The sequence below is a fragment of the Plasmodium berghei genome (genome assembly GCF_900002375.2).
Source record: "Plasmodium berghei ANKA genome assembly, chromosome: 11".
NCBI classification, from domain to species: domain Eukaryota; phylum Apicomplexa; class Aconoidasida; order Haemosporida; family Plasmodiidae; genus Plasmodium; species Plasmodium berghei.
The window spans coordinates 1043538-1063146 of NC_036169.2; the positions used below are offsets into that span (position 1 = coordinate 1043538).

General features: G+C 22.1%; 6 protein-coding genes across 6 annotated transcripts; 4 read left to right on the forward strand and 2 right to left on the reverse strand.

Annotated features, from left to right (window-relative positions):
- Positions 1-1394: 1394 nt before the first annotated feature.
- PBANKA_1127900 (RAP protein, putative) lies at positions 1395-5529 on the forward strand (the record flags this gene model as incomplete). Its single annotated transcript, XM_034565827.1, has 3 exons — positions 1395-4991; positions 5146-5196; positions 5323-5529. 3 exons carry the CDS (start codon positions 1395-1397, stop codon positions 5527-5529), a joined length of 3855 nt encoding a protein of 1284 aa, XP_034422486.1.
- A 588-nt stretch (positions 5530-6117) lies between these two features.
- On the reverse strand, positions 6118-6396 carry PBANKA_1128000 (conserved Plasmodium protein, unknown function; the record flags this gene model as incomplete). The annotated part of the gene is made up of 1 exon (XM_034565828.1): positions 6118-6396. The coding sequence occupies one exon, from the start codon at positions 6394-6396 to the stop codon at positions 6118-6120; it is 279 nt and encodes a 92-aa protein (XP_034422487.1).
- Positions 6397-7682: 1286 nt separating this feature from the next.
- On the forward strand, positions 7683-9938 carry PBANKA_1128100 (phosphatidylcholine-sterol acyltransferase; the record flags this gene model as incomplete). Its single annotated transcript, XM_034565830.1, has 1 exon — positions 7683-9938. The coding sequence occupies one exon, from the start codon at positions 7683-7685 to the stop codon at positions 9936-9938; it is 2256 nt and encodes a 751-aa protein (XP_034422488.1).
- A 2670-nt stretch (positions 9939-12608) lies between these two features.
- PBANKA_1128200 (polyadenylate-binding protein 3, putative) lies at positions 12609-14144 on the forward strand (the record flags this gene model as incomplete). Its single annotated transcript, XM_034565831.1, has 1 exon — positions 12609-14144. One exon carries the CDS (start codon positions 12609-12611, stop codon positions 14142-14144), a length of 1536 nt encoding a protein of 511 aa, XP_034422489.1.
- A 1222-nt stretch (positions 14145-15366) lies between these two features.
- On the reverse strand, positions 15367-17301 carry PBANKA_1128300 (amino acid transporter AAT1, putative; the record flags this gene model as incomplete). Its single annotated transcript, XM_034565832.1, has 2 exons — positions 15367-15511; positions 15602-17301. The coding sequence occupies 2 exons, from the start codon at positions 17299-17301 to the stop codon at positions 15367-15369; spliced, it is 1845 nt and encodes a 614-aa protein (XP_034422490.1).
- Positions 17302-18591: 1290 nt separating this feature from the next.
- On the forward strand, positions 18592-19435 carry PBANKA_1128400 (RNA-binding protein, putative; the record flags this gene model as incomplete). Its single annotated transcript, XM_034565833.1, has 2 exons — positions 18592-18663; positions 18785-19435. The coding sequence occupies 2 exons, from the start codon at positions 18592-18594 to the stop codon at positions 19433-19435; spliced, it is 723 nt and encodes a 240-aa protein (XP_034422491.1).
- Positions 19436-19609: the final 174 nt, after the last annotated feature.

A 19609-nucleotide genomic window follows, 5' to 3' on the forward strand; every position in this document is an offset into this window, starting at 1 on the left:
TATGCTTTTGTATATATATTATAGTGCACAAACGAGCCGAATATTAAAGTCAATATTTTATACATTATTTTTTGTTCTAACAAAGAATTACAAAATATTTTAACTTAAAATAAAATTTTATTTGAAAGAAAATGTTCTTTACGTACTTATGTGAAAACTTGTTACATTGATTGTTTTTTGGAGACTTAGAGACATTCAAAAACAACGGTGTTGAAAAATAACGAAATGCCCCAAAACAGTAAAAACGTTAGTTTAGGGTAATGAAATGCTAAAATTCGTCATAAACCCTTATTAGAGGGAAAGCATATTACATATAATTGAATATATACATAGTATACAAATGTAATAATTATAAATAAGTATGTATTATATATATATTCGAATGAAACGATACATACAGATTGTATACGGCTATTGAACGTGTGAAAATGCAGAAACAATCGTTGGCTAAATCGTAGATTACTAGAAATGAAATAATATGCATGTGCGTAAAACCTCGATAATATTTGGTATATATGATTTTGGGAATGATATACAAATAAAGTTATTTGTATAGATAACACCATACATTTGAGTTTCTTATATTTTTCCTATTTCACATAAAATTATATAAATAGATATAAATATATTGTTTACAAAGTTAGCATTGCTCATAAACTGCTTTATGTATAAAAATATACTTATAGTATTCATATTTATGCCTAGTTAAATAAAACAAAAAAAAAATGTTTTTGATAAAAAACACAAATTCTAAGTTATTCTTTTTATTTATACAATTTAAAAGAGAAAAATTATCTATACAGTATAACTGTGAATAAAATGCAATTAATATTTTTAGACTTTTTGTTATGGACGTTTTAAAGGCCTAAAATTCATATTATATTATATAAATAAATATGATGTTGATAGACAAAATATTTATATTTAAAACCATAGTTGTTATACACTAAATATAAAGGTTATGAAAATATTGGTAGCATTACTCCAAGAATTTTATTGTGGAAAAAATAATATAAATTATAAATAAATATATTATTATTGTCATAACAAAATATTAAATATTAATAAGATTTTATGCTGCTACTCAATGTTTTATATTGCTTATAAAATTATGTGTACCGATATATTCGAAGTATTTACATGATTTATTAATAAAATAGTTTTGTAAAAAATTATTTCGAAAAATACCCAAAATAACCATATTGGTATAGTACATTTATAACGCTCTCTCTATATATATAGAAAAAGAAAATGAGAAAATATTAAAAACAGCATATATGCAATACGAGTAACTTCTTCAAATGATTGTCAATAAATGTAAATACATTATAATTATAAATATTTTTTAAATATAATAAAAAATAAAAAGCAGCCATTCCTTGTATCGATCCTGAATGAATATACTAAATAGTAAAAATAGAATAATAACAGATTTAATAAAATTTGAGAGGAGAATAAAATGTAATGTTCGCCTATATAATAATAAAAAAACAAAATATGCAGGAGATAATAAAAAATATAATAATTTCCTAAAGAATATATGCAATAAAAATGTCATAAGGAATTTGGATTCAGTAAATATTATTGAAAATTTAAAATATGTAACTGAATATAATGTGAATGAAGATATTATTAAAAATTACATAAATCGAGTAAAAACACTAAAAGAACAATGGGGATTAAATAAAATATATTTTATTTTTAAAACACTAATAAAATACAAATTATATGATGTTGTGTTGTTGAACAAATTAGAAAATATTATCAATGATATAGAGATTCCTAATGAAGGCATGAAAAAAGAAAAAATTGACTGTTTTGAAAATGTATATATAATAAGGATATCGTATATTTTATACAGTTTTTACTATTTTAATCATACTAATGAGCAAGTAGTAAAAAAGTTGATAAGCATCTTGAACATTAAAATAGATTATATAATATATCACAACGATTATTTCAATCGTTTTATTTTTAACACATTCAAGGGTTTTAGTGAAAGATATGAAAACATAAAACAAGATAATAATAATAGCTATGGAAAGAATGTCGATACTGTGCAAAAATGCATAAATTATGATAATAAAACGTTTAATGAATCACCTGGATACGGTATTTTAGGGAACTCTCTCAAATTTAATGGTTTAAAAAAGGAAATATATGAAGCCAAAGGAATGGATTTAGATAGTAATAAGAATGTGGACGTTTATATTAGAAATATAACTTTTAATGAAATATATTTCATTATCAGTTTATTTAAAAAAATAAATTATACTAACAATAAATGTTTTCTAAATAAACTAAAATTTATATATTATTTTAATTGCATAGATATAGAAAAGCCAAATGAAAATGATTGCAAATATGTTACTTTGTTATTTAATCTTATCTATGAACCATATGATAAGTATTTATACAATATTATGAAACTGTTTTTACTAAGGCATAATAATATAAGCAACATACATGACCTTGTGTTAATTATTATGACAGTTTATTATACTGGAGTAAATAATAATAAAACTTCTAACACTAATAATATAAATTGTTTCAAAGAGGATATTAATTACATAAATCATCAATATGAATATACACACACTGGATTATTTGACAATATAGATAGTATAATTGATCAAATGCATATCATATCAAAGGAAAAAACAAAAAAACTTAAATTTATTTTGAATTATATTTCTGAACATAGAAATGAGATAACAAATAAAGATATTCCTGATATAATATCTGAACGAATTTTTAATTTGTTAAATAATGAATATTATAAAAGTAAATCATTTTGTTATAATTTTGAATCAAAAAATAAAGAAAAACTAATTTCTGATAATATTAAAAGTGAACAAAATGAAGAAAATAATTTAGAAAAAAATAAATTCCGAAGCAATTCTTCTGATTTTTATAAAACAAAAAGCAGTGATTTACAAAGCATAAGTGAGTTCATAAAAATTTGCAATTACATGTCTAAAGAAGTGGATGCATTATATTATTTATATTTAAAAAATAATATAGAATTTTTTAATATGGAAACAATAATTAATGTGATGAAAGTGTATATTTTTGTTTACAACATTAGTAATGATCTAAATAAAAACTATTATAAAAATAAACATAGGGATTTAATATATTCAAATATGGTAACTGACAATTTAAATAACTTAACAAATATTATTGTTCAAATTATTATAATGAATTCTTTATACCGACTATATAGTTCATGCAATTTAAAAAATTTGGCAAATATACTTTATTATTTACACCAAATAAATAGCACTTTTGATAATAAAACATTTGAAGAGTTACACATTAAAAAGTTGCAGTATCATATAGATGATATTGTTACTAAAAGGTTAAAGGTAATTATAAATAATCAAGGAGAAAATAATATTAATGTTGTTGAAGATTTCCGGACTAACAAAGAGAGATATCACATGAATAATTTGGATTCTATTTCGGTCGATGATATGGGATCTGGGGAAAAACTAAATGAAACTTTCATCAAAAAAACATATAAAAACGAAGATGATAATATGCATTCCGAACAATTATACAACAGCTTATCCAAAAAAAATGAAAACATAAATGAAGGAAATAATATGAATTTAAAAATACAGAGTGATGAAAATAATATTAATACATTTATTTCACTATTTAATATATATAGTAAAAATTTGAATAATAAAAAAATAATTTATATGCTTTTACAAATTTTAAATAAATACAATATCGAAAAAAAATCAAGTAAACCAGAAATATATATAAATTTATTAAACTCATTTGCAAAAATGAAATATAGAAATTTATTACTTATAGAAACATGCCTAAAAAAAGTCACTGAAAATTTAAACAGTTTACATTTTTTTGATTACATAAATTTGCTAATATCATTATCAAGGCTAAATATATTTGGTATAAATTTAAATGTATATGATGATGTTTCATTTTCTTTAAAAAATAAAGATGCTATGTTGAATAAAAAAACATCATATGAAAATGATAAGCTTCTTTTCATAAATGAATGTAATGATAGTAATTTAAAAAATTGTAGTCAAATAAACATGGTTAACAATTTAAAATATATATTGAAAAAAATAAATGAAAATTTGTCTAATTTTATTTTCACACCAAGTTATAAAATAATTAACATTATTCCAAATATATTAAACAGTTATGTGATATTAGGCTTTGATAAAATACACTTTAAAACTATAAATAAAATGCTAGAATCTTTTCATCATTATATATTTAATTATTTCGAAGAAAAACAATCTGGAAATATTAATATGAGTTATTATAATAATAAATATGATATCGATAGTTTCAATGAATATTGTTCAACAGATATAATTAATAGTATGGGTATCCCAGGTGTAAAAAATCATTATTGGTATTTCAGCGAACAAAACAATGTAATATTAACAAAAAAAAATTATAATATATCACTTCATATTCCCATTCATTCAATATATCAGCTGTATATATTTAATGTTTATTATAGCATATATATAAAATATTTATATCAATATTACATAAACGAAGACAAATATATACCTGTTGAAACTCATTCCATGAATAACAGCATGTCAATAAATTGCATACAAAACCCATTACACTATTTAAATAATTCAAAAATTTACATAAATGCGGATAAAACAAAAATTGATAAAAAAAGTTACGATTTTTTTAAAATACACAATATTTTAAGTGAAAAAAGTATACACATACTAAATAACATAATATATTTCGTTAAATATATAAACAATTTTTATAATAAAAGCACATATGAAAAATATAATTTTTATATGCAATTTTTGATTCATACTCCAGAAAAAAATACCAAAAATGAACAGCTAGTTGAATACGCAAAAGAGTGTCATATTATTGAGAAAAGAAACAATTCAGGAATTCATTCATCAAGTTTCCACAGGGATGTTTTCTCCATATTTCGTTTGTTAGGGATAAACGATATGGAATGCGAGGTAATGTTGCGTAAATGTTGAAGAGCACATATGTATATATATAGAGATATAATGCGATGCACAGATACAACAAACCCTTATGCCGGTTTATCACTAAGTATACTTTATCATTTTACTTATTCTCTTAATTTTTCTCTTTTAATTTTTTTTGAAGGTCCCATTTCTTGATGGAATATATACCGTCGATATTGTTATACAAAATTCGGTAATATAAAAATTACAATGAATCTATATTGGTGAACAATAGAATAACCCTTTTTTCAATCCTTTGTATACATTAATTATTATCCTTTACTTATTTAATTTTTTTATCGGATTTTTTATCTTTTAGATATGTGTCGAGATCAATGGAAACAACCATTATTATTATGACAGAAACATGAAGAGATCATGTCAAAATATTGATTGCCTAAATCTAATAAAATATTACTTGCTATGCAAAAAATATAAACTAATTTTAATTCCATACTTAGAATGGAATAAGTTAAAAAATAATGAAGAGAAAAAAGAATATTTGAAAAATAAAATGGAGTCGTAAAGACGTGATAAGAAAAACGTGCAATGCGCATTTGTACAAGTGCTTAGATATATACTAATATCTATATATTAATAAGATTATTCAATGGTGCTTTACAATGTATATTCCATGTATTCGAATTATTAATAATAATATAAAATGGTGGAATCATCAAAAAGACAATGAAATAGCAGAGTTTGTTTTGTAACACAATACTATTTGTTTGTTATGAAACGAACTTAAAAACAATATTTTATGAAAAAAAATTAAAACGAGCAAAAAATATAAAAGAAAAAGAAAAAATTAAGAACATTTTAATGTTTTCAGTAACATATACATGTGTATATTTTATACTTTTGCATATATATTTATGAGTATAGGATAGATAATTTTTTTTGTGGATTTCCAGATGTCTACATATTGTATTAATATTTATTTGTGCCTTTTTTATTATTTTATGTATTTTTTTTCGTATTTTCTTATTAATTTGTTTCCTCCTTACTAACTAATTCATAAACCTTTGAATACTTTCTTTATCATTTTGTGTTAAAAAATTATAATTACAGTGCAAATATAATCTATATACTTCAGTTAGTATATTAACAAAATTTAATATTTTGTATGTTTTAAGGTAATTTCATTTACTACATTTAAATCACATATATTACAATAATATAAATATTTCAATATATATATATTTGAATGGAACGATAGATACAGATTGCATATAGCTATTGAACGTGTGAAATTGCAGAAAAAATTGTTGGGTAAATTGTAGATTAATAAAAATGAAATAATATGCATGTGCGTAAAACCTCGATAATATTTGGTATATATGATTTTGGGAATGATATACAAATAAAGTTGTTTTATATAAACACCATACATTTGTGTTTCTTATATTTTTCCAATTTCACATAAAATTATATAAATAGGTATACATAAATATATTATTGCCATGAGAAATTATTAAATATTAATAAGATTTTATGCTGCCACTCAATGTTTTTATTTGCTTATAAAATTATGGGTGCCAATATATTCGAAGTATTTACATGATTTATTAATAAAATACATTTGTAAGCAAGTGTTTCAAAATCTAAAAGACGGAAAATTTCATTGTATTACATCAATGAAAAAAAATGTATATTATTTTATATTATTTTATATTATTCCATATTTATATTCCTATGAAAATTTTAATTATTACTTATAATTTCTCATTCACAAAAAGTTTTCATATAATCATAGTTGTAAGGCTCCTATTAAATATTTTAATTATTTTAGAACAACACATATAATTACCATATTTTATCTCGAAATATATTTGTACAGTTTCCTCTATAATTTCAGCACAATAAAAAGTATTCCATGCATTGTGTGCATATCTGACAACACAACCAATACTAACTACATGCGCATAATTATATAGTGTTTTCATTTAAAATGTGTGATTACGTTTTTATTAATATATTACATATATATTTTTTTCATTCGAATTAAGCATAAATTATATACACGAGAAATTATAATTTATATGAATTTCTTTATATATTATTTCTATAAATACATAAAACCACATGCATATGCTATATTTTGTTCAACTCAAAATATACTAAATTAATGTAGCACCACCAAAAAAAAATAAAGCACATAAATAAGGCATGCAAAAAAACACACTTAGGCATTGAAATGTGTTTTAATGTTTTTTCATTCAACGTAATAATATGTTAAATATATTATTATAAAGGAAATGTTTTTATATTATATGCATATTAAAATCGATGTGAATTTTTTATACATTTTTTAAATTGGATTTAGTGAAAAAAAATAAATAATATTAATAAATTCTTAAAATTTATATTATTAAATATTTGGTATATAATTCAATGTTAAATTTGTTATATGATAATTTTTGTCTCTAATTGTTTTTTTTTATTTTTATATATACTTTTTGATGTTTTTTATGTCAATATTATAAAATAATTAAAATCACTATATAATAATATACTTAATTTGAGAAAATGAAAAAGAAATTCACATAACCACCAATTTAAAGATAGTGTGTATATATATATTTTGTATAATTAAACATTTATTGTAAAATAAATATACTATATATATAATTTGTATATATTTTTCATTAAAAAAATTATTGGCGTAAATGTGAAAGAATGCAAGCATTTCTCTTTATAATCATATTATATAACTGCATATGTTTGGCGTTAATATATTCGTTTAACCCATCAATTGGGAGCATCATCAATGTGCTTATAAAAACACCTTATAAGTTATCTTTTGGTGAATCTGATAAAAGTGCGGAAATTGCGAATTTGGAAGGAACGGGTAATTTTTCGAATGAAACAAGCACTAAAGAGACAGAACAAATCGTCGAATTCGAAAGTAAAGAGTCCAAAAATGATGACAAATATGTGTTGAATAATGAATCAAAACCTGAGTCAGTGGTAGATTATGAAGTGGCAGCTACTAAAGAAGCTATAGTAGAAGAAGCATCAATCGATAATGAAACCATAATAGAAGAGACAGTTAATAAAGATGATCCTTCAGACGAAATAAAAAGAATTAAAGAAGTCACAGCCGAAGAAATCGAAAAACTTAAAAAGAGTGCAGCAAAAGAAATAAAAAAAATTAAAAAAGCTGCTGCGGGAGAAGTAGAAAAGATTAAAGAAACTGTAGCAGAAGAAATCGAGATTGCTAAAGAAATAATAGCAGGTTCTGTATTAGAAAAAAAAGAAAAGGAAAAAGAATACGTATCAGAGCATACAGAAGAAAATAAAGAAAAGGGACCCATATCAGAACATACAGAAGAAAATAAAGAAAAAGAATCCGTATCAGAACATACAGAAGAAAGTAAAGAAGATACATTGAAAGAAATAGAAGTATCAAAAAATGTTAATATAGAAAATGAAACTATTGTGAAGGAAATAGATAAATCAAATGATGAAATGCTTAGTGAAACGGAGAAAGAATATAATACAGATGAGATGATTCAAGAAAAATATGGGGAATTCAAAATCGGTGAAAATTCCTATTATTGGGAAAACGCATATATCGATGCAGAGGGTACTGTTGACGATGGTATGGAAATTGTTGGATCTTCAAAAAGAAGTAATAGTGCTATTAGTGATAAGAAGATTAAGAATAGTGTCTATTTAATTCCAGGGTTGGGAGGAAGTACGTTAATTGCGGAATATAATGATGCAGATATTGAAAGCTGTAGCTCAAAATTATTACACTCGAAACCTTATAGAATATGGCTTAGTATAAGCAGATTATTTTCAATTAGATCAAATGTATATTGTTTATTTGATACATTAAAATTAGATTATGATAGAGAGAATAAAATATATCGCAACAAACCAGGTGTAATTATAAATGTTGAAAATTATGGATATATAAAAGGTGTTGCATTTTTAGATTATGTAAAAAATAAGCCATTGCGTTTAACAAGATATTATGGTATTCTTGCAGATAAATTTTTGGAAAATGAATATATTGATGGAAAGGATATATTAAGTGCCCCATATGATTGGAGATTTCCCCTTTCACAACAAAAATATAACGTTTTAAAGTCACACATTGAACATATATATAAAATAAAACAAGAAATTAAAGTCAATTTAATAGGTCATAGTTTAGGTGGCTTATTTATTAATTATTTTTTATCACAATTTGTAGATGAGGAATGGAAAAAAAAGCATATAAATATAGTAATACATATTAATGTACCATTTGCTGGTTCGATTAAAGCAATTAGAGCACTACTTTATAATAATAAAGATTATACGCTTTTTAAATTAAAAAATATTCTTAAAGTATCTATATCTGGAAGTTTGATGAGAGCTATTTCGCATAATATGGGTTCTCCACTTGATCTTTTACCTTATAGAAAATATTATGACAGAGATCAAATCGTTGTAATAATAAATATGGATGAGTTTCCAATTGATGAGAAACTTGCTCAAAGCATAGTAACTGAATGTGGAATATATAACGAAAGTTGTTACACTGATAGAGAAGATGTAAATTTAAAGACATATACATTATCAAATTGGTACGAATTGTTAAGTAATGACATGAGGGAAAAATATGAAAATTATATCCAATACACCGATAGATTTTTTTCAGTAGATCATGGTATTCCAACATATTGTTTGTATAGTACCACTAAAAAAAAAAACACAGAATATATGCTCTTCTACCAAGATACGCACTTTATTCAGGATCCTATAATATATTATGGTATTGGCGATGGAACTATTCCATTGGAAAGTTTAGAGGCTTGTAAAAAACTCCAGAATGTGAAAGAAGCTAAACACTTTGAATATTATAAGCATATTGGAATTTTAAAAAACGATATAGTTAGTGATTACATATACAATATCATAGATAAAAATACAACTAATTAATATGTACCATTTGTGCATGAAGTAAATAAAAATGAGGAAATATTTTTTATGCTTTATAATTTTCGTTGTAAATTTCTGAGAAATATTGTACCTTATTATGTTTTTCTAATTAAAAAAATTCACATTGTTATGCTTACTCAATGTTATATTTATTCTACTTATTCGCCATTTGGGTATGCATATATATGCGAGCAAGCATACAATAATTAATATGGATTTGTTTAAAAATCCTATTTTTTTGTTTTGTGTATATTATATAATTTCTCATACTAATTCATATATTTTTTACTAAAATATTGTTTTGCAACATGAGCTATTATGGATGTATGGGAAGTTGTTTTATGTAATAATATACAAATCGTTTTTTATAATCTAAATATATATATATATATGGTGATGAAAAAACGAATACTACAACTTTGCATACAGCTAATTGCTGAATATATTCATTATTTGTGCTAACAATTACATTACAAAATAAACAATAATTATGCTTTCATTGTAAATCGGCATAATATTGTATATCAGCTTTTTTATTTGCTTATTATGAATTAAAGTGAATTATAATAATTTCGCTATAATAATATGTTATCAATATATTAGTTGTTATTATAAGAATTATAAGTGATATTTTCCTTAAAAAACTGCGCCAATTTGCGAAAGACATAATACACCAAAAGCATTTATAAGTTTATTATATATATTACATATTTTTTATAATATATATGAATGTAATAAAAGTATTTATATATAATTGTTACTTCCATAAAATTTATTAACACTTTTTTTATATTTAAAAAATCAATCATGTAACGAAAATGGGAAATATTACAACAATATGTAATTTACAGCTTCATGTAGTATTATTATGGAATTAAAGGTATTGTCATTTCAGCACACCAATGCAATTTTTTCTAAGATAAATACTTATTAATTTTATTACTATTTAAGTACTGGAAATCTAAATTTATTAGTATTTATTCGTTTTACTTTATATATGGTGTATATTTGTTATATACATTTTTTAAATTATATAATAATAATACGAGTTTATATGCAGAAAAAATGTATATTTGTATTTAATAATTTTTTTATATTTGAGTAAAATATGAATTTTATAAAAAAAAAAATGTTTATTTAAAATCGTTATAGCCCCAAAAAAATATAGAATAAAAAGAGGAAGTTGATAAGAAAAAGTAAAGTTCATACTTATATGATGAATAGCATAAATTCAATACATATGAATATTATATATAAATTATACATGTGGGAAATATACCAAATAAATATTTTTCTATGACATACGGAATTATTATTCCCCTATATAATTTTTTCAATGTTACGAAACGTTTTATATACCACTATTTAAAATCATGCAATACATAAAAAATAATATAAAAGCAAAAAAAAAATATAAATATACTATACGTATAATGTATATTTTAAACCCTATAACGGAATGCATATTCAGCACCTTTGGGAATAACGTCATTTATTTATAAATCCAATACGACCTTACATAAAATTTTTAATTACATATTTTACATGAAAAAATACATAAAGCCATAAATATAAAAAATTTTAAGTAGATGCTTCATCGTTTGGGTTATATAATAATATTAAGTATATATAAAAATATATGTACAATTTTTACCATTTTTATATTTGCTTCATTTGTAATAATAATTAATGATTGGAAATAATAGAATAATAACAATAATAATATAAAAAAACTTTTAAATAATATATGAATAAATATATATATTAAAATAAAAATAAATTTCATTAACATAAATATGTAAGAATAACGTTAATAGAATGCTTGTACTCCAAAATATGTACTTATTAAAATTGGTAAAAACATAGAATTACTAAACGAAATTAAAAAACCAAAAGCATTTAACAAAAAAAATAATATTATAGCCTAGTAAAACAATACTATTAAAATATTTGTATATATACATGTATGCTGTTTTAGTGAATAATAAATATATATTAGTATAGTATTTCCTTTTTGAGAGTAAGTGAAAATGATAAAAAAAAATAAACATTGTATATAAGCATTACCTTTTTTTTTAATATTATCTTTTTTATTTATAATTTGTTTGATTTAAAAGAAAAAAAAAGGAATAATTAAAAACCATACTAAAAAGAATTACAATAAATGTGTGGTTATATGTATATTATATACTAATATACGTACATAATCTTCCAGGGGATAGAGGTATACATGTAAATATAGAAATATAACATCACAATCAAATTATTAAGGAGTTTTTTTTCATATATATAATAATAATAATCGAATCAAAATAAAAAAATCAAGAATACATTATGAATTTTTTGAGTTATTCATATTAATGGCACATCATTCTTTTTATTATAATTAATAGCATTATTTTTGAAATATTTTAAAACCATAAGAAAGGAATATATATAGCAATTACATATGTGAAGAAATAAGTAAGAGGGCATAAAAAATATAATTCTAAGACACCAAAAAGAGGAAATAGAGAACTTTTTTCGCATTTCGCATATATAGTTGTGCGTAAGTATATTATATGCATACAAGTTATATTTATAGATACAAATATTGATATTGTTTGTACGAATTAGAAAATTTAGTAATAATTTATATAGAAAGAAATATAGGCAAATAAATTTTAAAAAATGAATAATATAAACAAAGTAAATGGTGAACATGAAACCAAAGAGGGGAATAATTCCAATAGTACTAAAACACTATGGGTAGGGGACTTGGATAAGATAAAAGATGAAAAGGTTGATGAAAATTATATTTTGTATTGTATGTTTTATGAATTTTCTGAAGATATAATAAAAATAAAATTATGTAAGGAAAAAAATTCTCAAAAAAATTCATATGCTTTTATAGAATTTACGAATTATGATATTGCAAAATATTGTTTTGAACAATTAAATGGGAAATGGATACCTGGGAAAATTAATAAATTTAAGTTGAATTGGGCAAAATATAATCTTGCTGATAATGTAAATTCGAGTGATAAAAATGTAGATATTGAATTAGATGACAAAGGAACATATTCTATATATGTTGGTAGTTTACCAAAAAGTACAACAAAAGAAGAAATTGAAAATTTATTTTCTAGTTTTTATAGTAGTATTTGCTTTGTTAAAATAATTAAGAATACGCAGAAAAATCAAAATAAGGTTTATTGTTTTATCCATTTTTTTAATTATGACGAATGTGTTAGAGCATTAACCGAAATGGATGGATATATTTTTAAAGGATATAAAATTAAAGTTAGTAAATCAAATGGGATTAAAATAGCTAATTCTGATATGAATAATTATTATAAAAATAATAAAAATTTCGAAAATAATGCAAACAATATAAAACTATTGAATGAAAATAATTACAACCCTAATAATTTTAATCAAAATAATTATTTCATAAATCCTTATAACCAAACCAGTTATAGCCCAAATAATTACAACGCAATTAATTACAATTCAATGAATTATAATTCTATTAATTATAATTCAATAAATAATACCTCAAATAACTACAATCAAAACAGATATCCCACAGGAAACAATACACAAAATGGTTATAATTCAAATAATATTAATATGATAATTAACCAAGGGGGAGAGCAAGAAAATGAATGCAATGGTAATGTAAATCCTATTAACGGGAATAATAATAACAACAATACCAACATTAATGAGAATACATCCCCAAATAAAAACATGTTCCTTTACTATAACAATGGAAATAGTCAATTAAATAACCCATATGATATAAATTATTATGATCAGATGAATTCTAACGTCAATTCATATGCTGCTTATGGAAACACGGCAACTAATAATAGCAATAATAATAGTATCCCGTATAATACAAATAACTATTCAGGCACATTAAATCAGTTGAATTATTATAGTAATCAGTTGACACAGATAAATAACTACAATGAAGATACATTAAATAATAATAATAAATCCTATAATGACGATGAACTCGCAGTGGATAACAATAATAGCGCCAATAATAATACTAACAATAATAATGATGATAATAACAATAATAATATGCATAACTATGCCGAAAATAATACATACTTAAATAATTATATATGTGATAACAACAATTTAGATAATTTTAATAAGGATCATAAGAACGAAAATAATGATGAACAAAATAGTTTATCTAATCAGAAATAAATAAATCATAATGTTATAAACTATAACGATATGTTATCAACCACTCGAGAAAAAGGAAATAATTCAAATGAAAGGAATTGGACGAAAAAATGTTTAAGTGTATTTAACAATTCTCGTAATTAAATGTATATAATAGCATTTCATATAAAAAATAATTATAATAATAAAATTAATCATATAAATATATACAGAAATACAAATGAACAAATTTGTTATACTATTAATGTGAACAAAAATCCTATAAATAACAATAAAAAAAATTATAATATTAAATATTTCTATATGCGTCGTAAAAAATATGTTAATTAAACTTTTTAGGAGTACCTAAATGCAGATAAAATTTTTTTAGGATTATACCCATAGCAAGAATTGTGGAAAACAATGAAAAATTATTTATCATTATTATTTTTCTATAAATTTTTTTTTAATAAATATGCTAATGCTCATAATTTATTTTATTGGCGTCTATTGCAATTCCAACATTCTTTTTATATATATGTGCAGTTTATAAGCCGAGCTTGTAAAAAATAATAATTTCTTATTTTATATTTTCCAAAATTTTGTACAATTTTTAATAATACATTTTTACTAATTCAAAATTTCATTATATATTATTTTATTATATTTAGTTCCATTTATTTTTTTTTTCATTTTCTGCTTTTGTTTTTTACGTTACTTAAGATAAAAATATTTTTCTTATATAAATATATGGTAAAATATAATGCAGTGAACATTTTTTATGTTTTAATTCGTCTTATGTTTTGCACATAGCATTGTTTCTTATATTATATTTTATTTCCTTAGTTATTTCTCCTCTTATTTTTGCAACAAGTCTTTATATATATTGTTATTGTATAATATGTACCATTATCACCCTATTTTATTATCCTCTGTTATTTAATTTGATCGTTTATATGTTCTCGTATTTTCGTTTAAGAATTTTATTTCATTTTTACTATTCGCATTTGTTCCTTTGGAAAATTTGTTTATTCACACCTTGTGCGCATATATTAGCATATTTAGAAAATAAATTGAAATAATTATTTATTTAATTTTTATATAAACACAACTATAATTCAACTAAATTTAATTAAATATGCACATCGTTTAAAATTATAACATTAAAATCTAATGAATGCATATATATACAAACTAAATCAATATCATCCAATTAGATATATGAAATGAAGGTATAAAGTAAAAAGCACACTTCGGTCTTTCACTAGTATATTATAATAAATGCGGTAACTATAGATGAAATCAACCCTATTACCGAAAAAAAACATAGTAGGGCTAAGGTTGCATATCTTTCGATTTTGTTCTTAAAAGTATGCATATTTTTATAATATATCAAATTGGGTAAGATACTAAAAAGAAAGAAACATGCATATAATGTATATATATATATATACATATATAAATATATGAGCATACACGTATTTGGAATATTCGCTTACCATGATATGATGGATGAAGTAAATCCACCAAAAATACCTATAAAATTTGATAATTTACTAACGTTGAATTCTACAAAGGCACATAAGCAAGTAACGAAAATTGCTGCGCATTTTCTTTGAAACATATCATCTCCTTGCGATTCAGATGTGCTTGAGTTTTCTGTATTTTCATCTAAGGTATATTCATCAAATGGGTTTTCGGTGTCATAGCGTAAAATATTTGAAAAAGATGGCAAATATTCATTTCTTGTGAATAAAACAGAATATAATTTCTGGATTTTATTACGGATTGATGTATATAAAGATATCATACTAGGATAGGTTGCAATAAAATTTAATGGAATTGAAAAAAAAAAGGATATACATAAAAAAAATTTGCATAAAAGTATCGACATATTTGTTTCTTCATAATTTAATATAATGTTATCTTTGGTTGTATTTAAAAAGGATAAATATCCTAATAAGCCAAATAATGTATAAAAAATAACTTGTATTAATATACTTCTTGATTCCGATTTTGTTACTCTTCTTTGTGTTGGTTGATTAAATTGCCCAGTTATAAAGCAAGCATTTGATTGTTGCGAAAATGAAAATAACAATATATTAAAACATTTAAAAAAATGCTTATTTATTTTAAATAATGAAATGTTTTTTTCTGGTAATAAACTCATATAATATTTGCTTTGATATCCAACTGCTAATACAGTTAATGTTATAGAAAATAATGAAAAAACTAAAAAACAATTAATAGAACCTATATGCTCTCTAAATGTTAATGGGAGCACTAATAAGCATATAACTATCGTTATAAATATACGATTAGAAATAAAGCTAGGGAAATTAAAGGTATATAAAATATTACTTAAATAATCATTCACCAGTATTAACACTAATACATAGCCTGATAAAAATGAAAATGTTAAGCCAAAATCAATAAGTGTTTTGTAATATTTATTTCCAATCTTTTCTAATAAATTTCCATATACAAATATATTATGTTCAAGTGATGACATGCACAAAATATTTGTAGTTATGTAGGATTCTAGTGAGTTTAATAATATAAGTATAATACTCAAAATTATCCCAAGCTCTGAAAAAACGTATGGAATTGATAAAAGACCTACGCCAATAGCTGTACATAAAAATAAAACTGTACTTGATCTTACGCCACCAGGTGTAAATGGACTAAATGCTCTCCTCTTCCATGTTTTTTTTGTATTTGTCTGGTTTTCTTCATATAATTTGTTTTTTCCTTTTTCATTTATTTCTTGATCATCATATTTTATATGAGCTATTGAAATATGCTTATTATGACTATTTTTACTGTTTTTACTATTATTCATCTTATTATTATACTTATTTTGGTGATACCAATTGTTCCCCATATTATAATTCTTACTACTTTCGTCAACTAAATTTATTTTTTTTGTGCTTTCTAAACTATTTATATTTATATATGGGGTTATGCTTTCCATATTGGTGTCTATTTGTTTTGTTTCATCTCCTCTTTTATTATTAAACACAAAAACTCTGTTATAATTGGAATTAACTCCTATATTATTTTTACTTATTCCGGCATTTTCATCATCATGTTTCTCCAAATAATTATAATTGTCATTGTTTTTTTTATAATTCACTATATTTTGAACCACATCATTTGTAGAATGACAATAATCTAATATATCTATATTATTAGCCATTCTATTAAAAAATAGATGCAATCATTCATACCAATAACGAGAAAAGCTTATTGGATAAACTAATGGAAATCAAATAACTTTTAAAAATTCTTCAAGTTGATATACAAGCATCTGCATATATTACTTATATATTAAATCAAATTAAAAAGTAAATCTTAGTAGGATATATATACATCCATTCTTACTCTGTATATATACAGTTTTTATTTTAACATGCATATATATAGGGAGTGAAATATTTTTGATATATTGGACGGTGATAAATGTAATAAGAAATATATAGAGAATCGAAAAAATGAATCAAAAATGATTAATATTATGAAATAGTAGAAACACTTATATAAACAGTGAACATATGCAACGTTATGGAATGGAAAATTATATTTCCATCGTAACCCTATTACAAAAAATATGTCACGAGTTTTAATTAATAACTATATAATTCCTCAATAAAAAATATGCAATAATAAAATATTTTTTTTACAAATATATAAAATATAGAAGAATTAAAACCACGACGAGTACAACAAAATGTAAAAATATAAAAAATTTCCATAAATATAGTATGATTATAATAACGAAACACTACATAAATCAAAATATTTTTATAATTTGATTAATATATAAATATGTGGATGGTATATATATACGTTTATAAAAAATTATTATACCCCAGAATAAAAATACAGCAGCAATGGAGTAAATTAATTTTAATAAATATACATATAAAAGAAAACTGTTATACTTTTATCATATATCAAATTATTTATATATACTTATTAGGAAGTTATAACTTTATTATTCACATATTTTACTCTCTTATGAGGAAACAATATATCTATAAATTTAAGTACTTTGAAGCACCATATTAAATAACATATAAAAAATGAGCAAAACAATAATTTATAGATTTTTAATTTAAGTTTCCAAATATTATATTGTATATATTCCCAATATATAATTGTTCTAAATATTTATTATATACTATTTGATTTGTATTGTTTTGGATTAATTTCATTTTATTTAAATTATATTAATTTTTTATTGTTTTAAGTATTTTTTTAAAAATGAAACTTGTGTTTTAGGAACTGTGTTAATACCTATCACATCGGATTAGAAAAAAGATAAAAAGAAAAAAATTACCTGTTCTTTTTAATACAGTCCCCTTTTTCATTTAATATTAATGTATAGGAATAAAGGTATATATTATATATGTGGGTTATATATTTTATTTTTTTAATGTTTTAACATTTATTATATATATATACATATTTAAATTTTATATAAAAAATGGAGAATATTTTAAAAAATTTTCGAATGTTGAACATACCTGTAAAGGATAATCCCCTTTTGACATTAAATGTAAGACGCTCACAGTTACATCTGCTTATAACATTTGTTTATATGATAAAGTATATAATAAATGTGATACTCATTATAAAACAGATAGACATATCTGCATATATGTTCTTATTTTTTTTAGTTGTTTATATTTAGCTGTAAAAATGATAGTGATGAAGACAATATGCATAACGAAACGCTATGTGTAGGGGTCCTTGATAATATATTTAACCACAACGATATAAAAAAGTTTTTTTCTAATTTTGGAACTATTAAATCTTTTAATGTTTTAGAAAAAGAGTATTTATCAAAAAATTTCCAAAATTTTGCTTATTGCATATATATAAAATATATAGAAGAAAATACAATTGAAACTATTTTAAGATATACTGTTGATTTAAATAATTGTTTTACAAGTAACACCTATGTTCCATATTTTATAAATATGGAAAGTAAAAAATATACATATTATTTACAAAAATATTATGATGATTATTATAATTTAAATATAGGAAGGAAAACAATTATTAAAGACATTTTAAATTTAAATAAAGATAATAAGCATCCCAAAAAAACAAATTTAGTGGATAATGACGGTTTTACTGTTGTTCAAAAACACATAGATAAGCCTGATAATATTAACTCAATTTTTTCTAATAATAACGAAAAAATTAAAAATTTCACAAAAAAACGGAAATCCAAAATTCATGAAGGATTTTATTTATTTCAGAAAAAAAGAAGTTTTAATAATTCAAATCCAATTCTACCCAAAAATAAAAAGACGAAAAAATAATTTTACAATTTATTTGAAACGATGAAAATCGTATTTTTTTCAACCATTTGTACGCAAAATATGGTTATTGCTTTAAATGTTTTGTTTAATATTTCATCTTATTGTTGATAAGGTTTTTTTTATAATTAATTAATGTATTTTTTAATAAAAAGGTACATTAATACACTTATTATT